This window comes from Agelaius phoeniceus, chromosome 6 (genome assembly GCF_051311805.1).
Source record: "Agelaius phoeniceus isolate bAgePho1 chromosome 6, bAgePho1.hap1, whole genome shotgun sequence".
NCBI classification, from domain to species: Eukaryota; Metazoa; Chordata; class Aves; order Passeriformes; family Icteridae; genus Agelaius; species Agelaius phoeniceus.
Window position 1 is genome coordinate 10,363,792 of NC_135270.1, and position 12,958 is coordinate 10,376,749.

The 12,958-nt window shown below is 53.5% G+C and overlaps 1 protein-coding gene across 5 annotated transcripts in view; it reads left to right on the forward strand.

Annotated features, from left to right (window-relative positions):
- The window catches only part of MYRF (myelin regulatory factor), a 52,759-nt gene that overhangs the window by 7,534 nt on the left and 32,267 nt on the right, over positions 1-12,958 (forward strand). For 4 of the 5 annotated variants that reach the window (XM_054634472.2, XM_077179684.1, XM_077179683.1 and 1 more), the window contains exon 1: positions 898-1,158. The exons of the other annotated variant lie outside the window; for it this stretch is intronic. In XM_054634472.2, coding sequence (XP_054490447.2) covers positions 1,113-1,158 — 46 coding nt within the window. In that variant the 5' untranslated portion in view covers positions 898-1,112. Of the gene's footprint in view, positions 1-897; positions 1,159-12,958 lie in introns of those variants that run through there. 5 annotated transcript variants of the gene reach the window in all.

The following is a 12,958-nucleotide window of genomic DNA, read 5'->3' on the forward strand; positions in this document are numbered from 1 at the left end:
ATGGCTGGGTTTTGGGGCTTTAGTGGCTGGGGTTTTGGGGGCTTTAGTGGCTGGATTTTGAGAGGCTTTAGTGACTTGTGACTTGGGGGTTTAGTGGCCGGTTTTTGGGGCTTTCGTGGCCAGTTTTGGGGGGCTTTAGTGGCTGGGTTTTTGGGGCTTTAGTGGCTGGGTTTTGGGGGCTTTAGTGGCTGGATTTTGAGAGGCTTTAGTGGCTGGGTTTTTGGGGGCTTTAGTGGCTGGGTTTTGGGGGGCCTTAGTGGCTGGTTTTTGGGGCTTTAGTGGCTGGGTTTTGGGGCTTTAGTGGCTGGGGTTTTGGGGGCTTTAGTGGCTGGATTTTGAGAGGCTTTAGTGACTTGTGACTTGGGGGTTTAGTGGCCGGTTTTTGGGGCTTTCGTGGCCAGTTTTGGGGGGCTTTAGTGACTGGTTTTTGGGGGCTTTAGTGGATGGTTTTTGGGGCTGTAGTGGCCGATTTTGGGGGCTTTAGGGGCTGCATTTTGGGGGGCTTTAGTGGCTGGGTTTTGGGGGCCTTTAGTGGCTGGGTTTTGGGGGCCTTTAGTGGCTGGGTTTTGGGGGGCTTTCGTGGCTGGGTTTGGGGGGCTTTAGTGGCTCGGTTTTGATGGCTGCTTTTGGGACTTCAGTGGCTTGTGACTTGGGGCTGTTTTTTGGCAGCTTGTGGCCGCTTTTTAGCGCTTCCTGATCGGATTTTTCAGTTCGCAGGTTCCTCCCGGTGCCTGGCGAGTGTTTTTAGGTGACTTTCGGCAACCTCGCGACTCGGCGGCGTCGCCGAAGCCTCCCGGCGGGGGTGCCCCGATCGCGGTGCGGGGCGGAGGAGGAGCGGCGGGCGGGGAAGGGCAGGCACAGGGGGAAAGAGGGAGGGAAGCGGGGAAGGAGGGAGGAGCGGCCGCAGCAGCCCCAGGAGTCCGGGGCAGCGCTCGGCGGACGCCGATGGGCATCGGGCGGCCGCGCTGGGCAGCGGGAGCCCGGCGCTGAGAGCGGCGCTCGCACGGAGCTCGGACGGGGCTCGGGGGTCGCGGCGGGGCCGCCCGGGCCGGGGCGATGCCCCCCTGCAGCCGCACGGAGTGAGCCGGGGCCGGCCCGTGCATGGCCCAGCCATGGAGGTGGTGGACGAGACGGAGGCTCTGCAGCGCTTCTTTGAAGGTAACGGGGGCAGCGCCGGCCCGCTCCGGGATCAGCCTTGGGATGGGCTGGGAGGGAAGGGAGCTTCAGGCTCATCCAGTGCCACCCCCTGCCATGGGCACGGACACCTCCCGCTAGCCCGGGTCGCTCCCAGCCCCGGCCAGCCTGGCCTTGGACGCTGCCAGGGATGGGGCAGCCACAGCTTCCCTGGGAAACCCGTCCCGGGGCCTCAGCACCCTCACAGGGAGGAATTCCTTCCCAACATCCCGTCTGACCCTGTTCTCTGGCGGTGGGAAGCCATTCCCCCTTGTCCTGTCACTCCAGGCCCTCTGTCAAAGTCCCTCTCCAGCTCTCCCGGAGTCGCTTTAGGCGCTGGAAGGGGCTCCAAAGGTCTCCCTGGAGGTTTCCCATCTCCAGCCTAAATAATCCCAGCTCTCCCAGCCTGGCTCCCTACCATCCTAGCCAGCTCTGGAATGGCACAGATCCCTGTCCTGGGGCAGTTGTGCATCCTCCAGTGCACACTGTGGGTGCCAAGCTGGATAGCCTGGGAATTGTGTTGTGCCATGCCTTAGATTCCCACTGCCACCCCAGCAAGGACCTTGGAATGTCCCTCACCATCCTTGGAGCAGGCTCATGGCAGTGGCTCTGGCCTATGGATCCCAGACCTTTTCCGGATCCTTGTGGATGCCGCATGGCTGTGGATCACTCTCCTTCCCACCAGGGTGGAAAAGTGGTTGGGAAGAGAACTTGGCCTCTGTTGGATGAAATGTGGTTGCTCATGGCTGAACTGGGATGTGCTGGGAGCCTGATCCCATTGTTGTTCCTGCCTCGGCTCCATGTTCCCTTCCCTGCTCTGGCCTTCTTGGCACGCTCCGCTCTTCCTTGTGGAGTGGCTGGTTCCTTCTCTTTCCCCCTCGTTGCTTTGTTTCCCTCCCTTGTTTTCCAGTGGGTCGCTTGCCAGGCCCACGTTCAGTTGCCACGGGCTGTGTCCTTTGGGATGAGCCCCTGGCACATGGAGGGAATAATGTGCCCATCCTGGCGAGGCTCCATTGCCCCAACAGGTCCTGGGGTGGATCCCGATCCATGGGTCAGCTCTGGAGCTGGGATCCCCTTTGGAGCAGTGGGACTGTGCAGTGAGCCCCCAGAGGCAGCTGGGGCAGGACAGTGGTGTCCCTGTGGATTCTTTGGTTGGTAGAAAGATTTATCCTGGAAAGTGGGAACAGAAGATGCTCTTGGGAGCGAGTGGAAGCTCAAGCTGCTTCCTCCTTGCTTCCCCCTCTCCTGGCATCCGTGTGTCCTCTCAGCAAGGCATCTCTTCTTCAGAGGAAGAAGCACCCCCTGTTAGTTCCAGCCATGATCCCAGATTCCCAGGAGCCCCAGGATTAGCAAGGATGGGAAGCCTCACCACGAGGGTTCTTATCGGCCGCTCCCAGACCATGTTCCCTGCAGCCTTCTGGGGTTTCCTTTGGTTTTAGGATTTCACTTGGGCCAAACTCCTAAATCCTCCTCTCCCACTTCCCATCCTGGGGGTGCTGAGCACCTCCCAGGAGTCCTGCAGAGCTCTGGCTCAGCATCCCAATGTTATTTATGGACCAGATCTCTGTCTCTTCAGCTGGAGACATGGAATTTCTCCCTCTCCCCAGAGCATCTTTATTATAACGTAGAGATTTCTTTCTTTTACTGTTTTCCTGTTCTTTCTGGGTGCTGGGGGTGATCCTGCTTGAGCAAGATGACTCCAAGAGATCCCTGACAACCTCAGCCATCCTGGGATTTTTCTTCTCTATTTTCCTCCTTTCATTTTTCTTCCTTTTCTCCCTGTTTTTCCTCCTCCTTTCTCCCTTTTTCCTTTTCCTTTTTCCCTTTTTTAATCTCCTTCTCCTTCTTTCTTTTTCTCTTGAATCAAAACCATCCTGTCCCTGTAAAAATCCAGGATCAAGGAAACTGTGCCTGAAGGATATTTCTTACCCTCAGCTATAAAATCCTTCTTAAAACCTCTCTGAGCCAAATATTCCATGGAGCACGACTTTGTTTGGGCAGCTCGATCCCTTTCCTGCTGTTATTCCAGAGCATCTGTTCCGACACGGAGCTGGAGGGGGAAAAGGGAAGAGAAGAAAGTTTTGCCACCAGGAATTGCTGCTCAGTTTTTCCTTCTTGTGCCAGGTTTAATTGTTGTGCTCTGAGGAATCCTGAGGCCAAAGTGATCCTCTGGTTTTTTGGGAGTGAAGGTCAGGGCCTTAAATCATGGCATGGAGTTGGATTTACTCTGGAATCTGGCCCTCCCGAGGAATGAATGGTTTTTGGATGTGGTAAACAATAGATCTGTTAGAATTTAATAATTTACAGGACTAAATTAATTATCCCATCATTCCTTTAAAATTTATCACTGAATTCCCATCATCAGGAAATCATTTTCCAACCTGTTTTTCTCTTGGAGTGAAATATTTTCTTCTTCTTATGGATTATCCCACCCCTGAGGAGGTTTCTTCCTGCAGGCTGAGAAGCCTGGAATAACTTGGGAATTCTCATTCCTTTGCTTGACTCTGATTTTCCCGGGATCTGAGCCTGCTGTAAGCAATCATAGAAAATTTAGGCAGAATCCCTGAGCCCTTGGTATGTCCCAGTGTCAGACAAGGATTAACCGGGCTCCTCATGGAGACCTTTGGGAGTGGGGGCTGTGCTGGTGGAGCTGGGGAAGAACTGGTGCCTGTGGTCATTCCAAATCCTGGAATTTGGCTGGTCGCATCTGCAGAGCCAGGCTTGTTTTGGGAAGCAAATGCTCCCAAAATCTCAAGTTGGGTGCCCTCGGTTTTCTCAGCTGTGAGAGATGGACCTGGATTTTCCTAAGTTTTCCTTGATGTTTGCTTGGGCAGGATTTCCTTATTTCCTTGGCTATTCTTGTTTTCCTGGGTATCCTTTGTTTTCCTGGGTATCCTTTGTTTTCCTAGATATCCTTTGTTTTCCTGGATGTCCTTGTTTTCCTGGATATCCTTATTTCCTTGTGTATTTTTGTTTCCTAGGCATCCTTGTTTTCCTGGATATATTTATTTCCATGGATGTCTTTGTTTTCCTGGGTACCCTTTGTTTTCCTGGGTATCCTTGTGTCCCTAGATATCCTTGTTTTCCTGGATATGTTTACTTCCATGGATATCCATGTTTCCCTGGATATCCTTGTTTTCCCAGATATCCTTATTTCCCTGGAATGTGGCTGTCTGCTCTTTGAGGGTGAGATCTGAGGTGTGTGAGGATGGAGAAGCAGAAAAGTGATGGGAAGGATCCCAGGCTTTGCTCTGGTATTTGGGATGGGCTAGGGAAAAGTCTCTGAGGGAAAAGATGTATTGGGAATTACTTCAGGCTTTCCTGGGATGAAGGTGCTGGGAATGCAGTCCTGCCTTTCCATATTGAGTGTCCTCAAGCTGGGTTTCTCCTGTGTTGGGAAGATTGTTGTCCTCAGGCACATGGTGGAATTTTTGAGGTTGTCCTATGCAGGGCCAGGAGTTGGACTTGGATGATCCTCATGGATCATCCCTTCCCACTCAGGAATCTTCCCAAACTCCATGGTTTGTGTTAGCACAGCTGATCCATGTGTTTGGAGGTGCCCAGGACCATCCTGCTGAGGAGAGCTGAGGCAAAAATCCTGGAGCAGCGAGCATTGGATGCTGGGGGGTTCTGGCAGGGGAGGGGAAGGAGATTTCCATGGGTTTGGGAGTGTTCCTGGAGCGTTTGTGTTTGGATTCAAAGGAGAAGGAGGGAGTTGACAGCGTCTGACCCTTGGCTGGCATCCTGCTCCCAACCTTTCCCTTGCTCCCGCCCGCCCCTGCCTCAGGGAAACGCTTACGCCACGGCTCAGCTATTTGGGATCCCTCTCCAGGCTAATTTATGAGATAAGGGCTCAGGGAAGAATGTACAGCGGGAAGGATGTTCGGAGCGGGGCCGGCGGGGGCTGGGAAGCGGGAATTCGGGAAAGGAGCAGAGAAAGGAGAGTGAGCTGAGCGGCTTTGGGGTCAAGGTGGAGCTGGGAAAGACAAGAGTTGGTTCAGCAGAAGGGAAAGGTTTCCATGAAGGTTATCCAGCAGCTCCACAGGTACTCATGGAGCACAAGTGGCTGGAACACTGGGAATATTGTCTGTGGAGCAGCCGTGTGTCCGTGCAGGGGTTGCTGGGTTGTGTGTGCACTCTGAGCTCAGAGTGACCAGGAGTGGATGGTTTTGCCTATGGGAATGTTTGGATATATGTGATCATGGAATCCTGGAATGGTTTGGGTGGGAAGGGACCTTAAGGATCATCCAGTTGCACATGGGCAGGGACACCTTCCACTATCCCAGGTTGCTCCAAGTCCCAGCCAACCTGGTCTTGGACATTCCAGAGATGGGGCAGCTACAGCTTCTCTGGGAAATCCAATCCTCGCCACCTTCCCAGGGAAGAATTTCTTCCCAATATCCCATCTAAACCCTCCCTCTGTCATCCACAACTTCTCTGGACAACCTGTTCCCATGTTCCTGGTGTTGGTGACACTCCTGGTGATTTTGATTATGGAGCACTTGGTGCCTGTGAGGAGGAAGTGTCGCCCTGCAGAAAGAGGTCTGGAACATTTCCCTGTTTTCCTTGGATGAAGGAATATAGAACACTGGAGGTGAGGCAGTGAGGTGACCCCAGGACAGCTGGGATTGCCCCTCGTCCCCCATGCTGGGCCATAAGGGGGATTTGGTGGTGGTGGTGGGAATGAGTGGAGACGGAATTCGATGATCGGACTCCTGCTAGTGCACATCCATGAGAATCCAGAGACTGCTTCCAAGTCTTCCTGTTTCTTTGAGGAAAACTGGGAGCAGAAAGGGCAAGAGGCCAGTGGAGCCTGGGGGGTCTGTCCTGGTGTCCCGTGTTTTAGTTTCCTGGGCTTGACATAGAAATGCAATTACACGGATCAGAACATCACTTTTCATGGAATGCCTTAAGAGAACGGCTCTTCTGGGGCTTCCTGCTCACTCATCACCCTCTGCCTGCCCTCAAATCCATTCCCAAGGCTTGATGCTGGAGAGAGCTTTTCCCACACGGAGCTGCTGTGTCAGGGGCAGAACACCTTGGAAAAGCCCAGCGTGATCCCAGCCTGGGGGGGCTCCTGGCTGCGGGAGGAGCAGCCGGGGGATGAGGTGGCGGCACAGGTGACAGTCACTGCGGGGCCTGGCTGGCGCTGTGGAAGGTAAGAGGCTTTGCCCGGAGTTCTTTGGAAGCCGGGAGCCAGCCCGTGCCGGAATGGGCGCGGGGCAGCTGGTACAGCACTAACACATGACCGTCCCTGCGGGTAATCCCCTCGCCGTCCCAAATCCCAGCGCGGAGCAGCGGCCGCCCGGCTGCCTCCCCGGCCCTCCCACTCTTCCCGGAGGGAATAGAAAAACCAGCAGGCAGCAGCAGCCCTGGGAGCTGGAGGAGCTGAGCTCAGGGAATAATGACACAGGGAGAGAGCAGGGATACGGCGGGAGCTTGACATCGGCTCTCACCATGCTCAGGATGCGCTGGATCCGAGCAGGTAATGGCACTGACCCCCTGGGCCTTCCGTGGCTTGCCTTGCTTTCCCCTCTGCCTCTCCATCTCTCTTCCCAATGGGATTGTTCCCTGGTTCTCCTCTCTCTCCCCTCTGTGTGAAGCTTCCCTGCCTGCCCTGCTTGGTCAGCCCTCAACAGGGGCAGGTGACATGAGGATGCTGCTGAGTCCAGCTCAATCCCAGGGCCTGAGCAGAGCAGGGAAGAGACAAAAGCATTCCCTTGAGCTCATCACCACACCCAGATGGCATTCCTGGACACTGGGGGAAAGCTGCCATGTCCATCCCAATAGGAGATTCCTGGGGTCTCTTCAGCCAAAGGACTCATCCTCGTCCACTCCTCAGGGAAGGCTGGTGCCAAACGCCGCCACTGCTGGCATGGTCTTGTGATGGTTTTGCTGGTGTTTCTCCCTCCCATTTCCCCAAAACTCCTTTATCCTGGACCCTAAAACTCCTTAATCCTGGGAAAAGGGCAAGAGACGTCCAGGTGGAGTAAGGCCAGAGAGCTGTTCATGAGAGGGTGGATCCATAAAGCCTGATAAAGGGCAGGCTGGGATTTGAAAGGTGTTGTCAGCACGAGGCTCCATGAGGAGGAACTTTGCCCGCGTCCTGGGTAATGCCCCTTCCATAGGCTGGTGCCCTGGGAGCAATGCCCGGGCACAGACAGGGAGAAACTTCAGGAAGAGGTGGCAGTTGGGCCAGGTTGGAAGGAGTCATACTGGAGGTGTGACCAGCATGGAAACGGTGACACAGGGATCTGGCTGAGCCCGTGCGTGGGATGGGGTGTGGAAGGGCTGCTGCTTGTAGGGAGATGGGAAAGGAATCCTGGTCAAGTGATGCCAGATGGACAAGTTTCCCTCTGCTTCCTCATGCTTATCAGGGAGAACCCTTCCAGGACAGAGTCAGGAGTCATCCCAGAGTCAGAGTCATCCCAGCTGCCAGAAAAAGGGGATTACATGACTCCTGGGCATGGTTATTTCAAGGAAGAGAGGTGGGATCCTGCTCTGCTTTCCTTCTTCTGGATAGGGGCCTTAGGGATTCCTCCTGGTGGGAATGGCTGGAGTGATATGGTGGTGAGGGTGGTGGAACAGGTTGTCCAGGGAAACTCTGGCTGCCCCATCTCTAGAAGTGTCCTAGGTCAGCTTGGCTGGGGGTTGGAGCAGCCTGAGGTAGTGCAAGGTGTCCCTGCCCATGGCAGAGAGTGGATGATCCCTATAGTTGCTTCCAACTCAAGCCATTCCAGGACGCCATGATCTGGAGCTGGGAGCTGAGCTGGGAAGGTGCAGGTGAACCCATGGGCACTTCCCAGCCGATGCCTTGGATCCCTCTCGTGTATCCCAGCCTGAGGATGGCGTTGCTCTGGCACAGCTTTGCCGCCCTTGCCGGGGAACCCTCCTGCCTCTTCCCAGTGGTGTTGCTGATTGGACTTTGCACTCTCCGATAAGAATCCCGGGACACTGAATGTGCCTGAGGAATGATTAACCAGCGTGTGCCGTGCCAGAGGACAAGGGAGCAGCTGTGGCTGGAGACACAAACAGGAACAGTCTCGTGGCTTTTGGGGCCGAGCCGGTGCGTTCTGGGTGCCCATCCCATGCTCCAGCGTCGTTCTGGAGGGACAACCGTCAACACAGGGCATTTCAGAGGGATACCAGGACTAGGGATGGACAGACAGTGGCAGAGAGCCAGGGAGGTGTCCTGCTGCTGTGGAGGGTAAATGGGAACTCTGAGGAGTGGAGGGTGGATTGATCCCTGGAAGTGTCCAAGGTGAGGTTGGACAGGGCTTGGAGCAGCCTGGGCTAGTGCAAGGTGTCCCTGCCCATGGCAGGGAATGGAACTTGGATGAGCTTTAAGGTCCCATCCAACCCAAACTACTGCAGGATTCTATGATTGGATACCACACTTGGCTATCCAGCGGCTCTCACTTTTATTTTCATGGATATATCCTTTTATTCCGACTGACTGGCACGCTTGGCATGCCCTTGCTTATCCAACAGACCTTCCTTCTCCCCGTTCTTCCTGCACAGCAGGGCATGTAATCATGGAATGCTTTGGGTTGGAAGGGACATTAAAGATCATCCAGTTCCATCCCCATCCATGGCATTTTCTCCCTGATTTGGTGGTGGTGGATGATGCGGCCAGCCCAGGATCCCACACTCCAGGCTGGCTTCCAATGGCACCTGGGGTGTGTTTAAGGCACGTTTGAAGGAAAGGCCTCCTTCCCGAGGGAAAATGTAATGTGACACTCAGGGTCCACCACTTATCTCACTGAACTTTGGCTGCTTGGGGGCAGTTACTCCAAACAGGGAGAGGGAAAGGTGGGAAGAATGGCCAGGCCTGGCTGCAAATGGAGTGGACAGAATTCTTGGGGAATTCCCTGTCCACAAATGTTCCCAAGTGCAAACACTTGTGTGTTTCCCTGGGTTTTGTGGTGGTGGGGAGGAGAACTGGTTGGAAAAGCCAAGGCTAGAGTTTTAAACAGACTCAGAGTGCTTGGATTCAGCCTGGGTGTAAAAGCCAGGCATTACAAGGATTTTTGCTGTGGTTGATTTGATTTGATTTTCCCTGGGTTTTTTTCCCATGGAGTCTTTGGTATCACCCCAACTTTGCTATGGAGTGGCAAATTGTTCTGGTTTTCCTACCCAAGTAGTTTGGTGGGGAGGAGACAGTGCAGAGGTTGTGGGGTGGGCATGGAACAGGATTTTTGGAAGACTCAGGTGTGATATCCAATGAACTGGGTTGATTTACAGAATCCTGGAATGGCTTTAGGTTGGAAGGGACCTTAAATCCCATCTTGTTTCATGGGCAGGGACACCTTCCACTATCCCAGGTTGCTCCAAGCCCCATCTAACCTGGCCTTGAACACTTCCAGAGGTTGGGGCATCCACATAATTTATGACTTTTAATCCTGAATGCTGATTGCTCAAAATCCACATAAACAGGAAAGCAAACATCTTATCAGCCTGCTGGATCTTGGCTTATCTCCTGTGTTATGACTAGCCAGGGTTTATGGACATTGATTCGTGGAAGCATTAAAATGGATGCTTTGACTTTATTGGGAATGAAACACCTGCTTAAGTAAAGGAAAACTTGGAAATCTGAGTTTTATAAGGGCCATCAAACCTTTTTACAGTTGGCTGCTTGCTGATAATGCGGTCAGTGCTCCTCTCCTGAACAGACATGGGGTTTTCCCAGATGAGATCCCATCTATCCCAAAATCCCAGGAGTTCTGGGCAGGGGGAAATCCTACCCCTGTCCATGTCCCCTCTGTTCTGTCTTGTTTTAATTCAGGTTTTGGGGAGGGGTATTGGAATGGAGAGGTTGATCTGTAGGGAAGGCCAAGCCTGGATTGGACAGGGCTTGGAGTAACCTGGACTTGTGGGAGGTGTCCCTGTCCATGGAAAAGGTGGCGCTGGATGATACCTCCCAACTCAACACATGCTGGGTGATAAATGATATTCCAAAACTGACCTCACGGTGTTGAGGAGCCAGAGGGATGCAGGGAACAGCCCTGTGAGGACCTGCAGGCTGGGAGCAGCTTTCACAGCCCGGGATGGAGTTTGGATGCTGGAAGTTGTGTTGGTGTTCTCGGAAAGAAGAACTGGACAAAATCAACCCAGTCCAACAGGATATGGGCTGTGGAATGTCAAGGTAGGGACCTTTCCTACTTCCTGGTTTTTAAGCACATGTAGTGTGGCTCTGGACATCCAGTGGGCAGCTGTGGATGCAACAGGTCAGGAATGATCACTGAGAGGGATTTTTACAGGATTTCCAATCCATAAAAAGTCAGGTTTAAGTAGGAAAACCCTGGAGGATCATGGAGTCGAACCATTCCCCATTCTCGTGTTGTGAAGGTGTTTTTCCCTCATTGCCAGTTGTGTTGCAGCCTGGATTAGCTCTGGAGGTTTTTCCCCACTGCCACAGAGAGTTTATCCATGAGATTGAGGTCATCATCCCCGTTTTGCCAGGAGAAAAGGGCTTTGCCACCTCTTCCTTTCTTGTATCCGTATAATCCCTTGCAGAGGCGATTGAACAGAAGCAAGAGGCCTGGAATCCTGGGAGTTTCTTTCACCCCGTGTGAGCAGAGATCATGGAATCGTGGAGTCATTTAGGTGGGAAAAGCCTCCTGGGATCATCCAGTCCAACCATTCCCCTGGTGCTGCACTACCAAGGCCACCACTATCCCACATCCACAAGATCTTAAATCCCTCCAGGGATGGGAACTCCACCACTGGAGCCTGTTCCAGTGCTTTACAACCCTTTCCACGAAGGAATTTTCCCTAACATCCAACCTAAACCTCCCCTGGTGCAATTGGAGGCCATTTCCTTTTGTCCTGTCCCACGTTCCTTGGGAGCAGAGCCTGACCCCCACCTGGCTCCTGTCAGGGAGTTGTGCAGACCAAGAAGGTCCCCTTGGAATGTTTTGACCCTGGTCCCTTCCTGGGGGTCTCTGCCTGGAAAATCTTTGTGCCTGGTATTTAATTTGGGCACGACTCATTCCCACCCATTCCCAAGCAACCTCCTGGTCCTCTCCTCCCCATGGCACATCCTCAGGTGTCGTGCCAGGAGCCTTCCCTCTGGATCTGGGGCTCTCCAGCCAGACCAGTGCTTTGAAGTGATCCCGGGAACACCCAGGGAGCGCGCGGGGTGGACGGGATCCAAGCAGCACGTTTGGTATCTCGGCTGTATTGTCTGGGAAGTGTTTGCTAAATCCCTGGAGCAGGAAATATGTTCCAGGATGGCTCAGAGTTGGTCAGAAAAGGCAAACAAGGGTTGGTTTTTTTTTCTTAAAAAAAAGAAACCTCAGTTCCCTGTGAAAAGTGGATGTGGGAATAGCCAGCATGGCAGTAGTCCTTAGGGAATTTTGGGGTTTCAATAGTGAACTCACTTACGTGGAATCCTGGAATAGTTTGGTTTGGAAGGGACCTTAAAGACCATCCAATTCCACCCCCTGCCATGGGATCGTGGAGACAGAAATTACAGCCCTGGACCTGTCCCACTTCTATTGGTCATGTTTGATCCTGGGAAAAGTGGGATCCTCCTTGAGAGCTTTGTGCCATGTGGCTGGGGAAGTTTTTGACACCCCTTGTGATGATTTTCTTGGGAGACAACTCCGGAGCAAACGTCCCAGCTGTGTGAGCAGCAGAAAAAACGTGGTGACCCAATGCTCCTCCTTGTGAAAGATCTGTGGTGGTTGCACAAAACTTGGGGTGGCCCTTCCCAAGCCCTGGAAAAAGTCCCATCTAGATAAATGGGTCTGCTTTTTCCTCCCAGTCTCCTCTGGAGATTGTCCAGCCTGGACAGACCTTGGTGCCTCCCAGTTGGAAGGGAGGGAATGATGTGTTCGATCTGGACACGGTGTTCCCAGCGATGCTTGGCTGCCTCTGCTCCTGTATCCTGGTGCTGTTCTATTCTTAATCTCCCTCCCTAAGGATTGTTTTGTGCTGCTGGAGGGGTTTCCAGGAGAGGCAGCAACTCTCAAAATCCTAAGTTATCCCGAGTTCCCTCTGTGTGTAGTGTGAATGTCTTAGAGTTGGGCTGATCGTGGCTCATCCTGGCTCTCCAGATTCCCTGAGAGCCTTTCCAGAGCCATAGTGTTGCCCTGCAGCCAGGTCAGTGTCCAGGGACTGCATCCCTGGGTTCTTTGCTTGGAACTAGGAGAGCAGCAGGATCGCAGCTCAGGATCTGCCATCAACTTTGTCAACTCCTTGTGGTTCCCTGAGCGTTCCCTCTCCTGGTCATTGCCAACATGGGAAAGCTCTGGGCAGCTGGATCAAGTCTCTTCTTGGTACTGGTCTGTAGCTGCTAATTATATTATTAATTTTTTATCCATTCTGGCAATAATTCTCTCTGAGAGAATGGTGTGGGATATGGATATGGACCTTCACCACCACAGCAGTGTCTAGGAGCTCATCCACATCCTGTTATCCTATGGAAAACATCCCTCCTGTCCCCCCAAAGCTGCAGTCTGGATAAAACAAGGTCAGGTGAGGCACCTCAGCAGCAGGGATCCTCAGGAGCTTTTCCCCATCCCTGTTGTCCCTAGGGATGAGGCCCCAGCCTCGTACAGCCAGATGAAGTGGCCTCCTGCGGTCCTGTTGTCCCTGCTCCAACACCCTCATCCCGGGAAGGGAGATAAAGGCGTTGTCTCCAAACAAACAGGGCAATGTGCCCCCCTGGGCAGGCACCTTGGAGCCTCCCAAATGGAGCCGCTGTTCCTGCCCTCGGAGAGCATGAATGGACAAGCGCGGCATTGACGGCCGCGGGGACAGGGACAAACGCGCCTCTGTG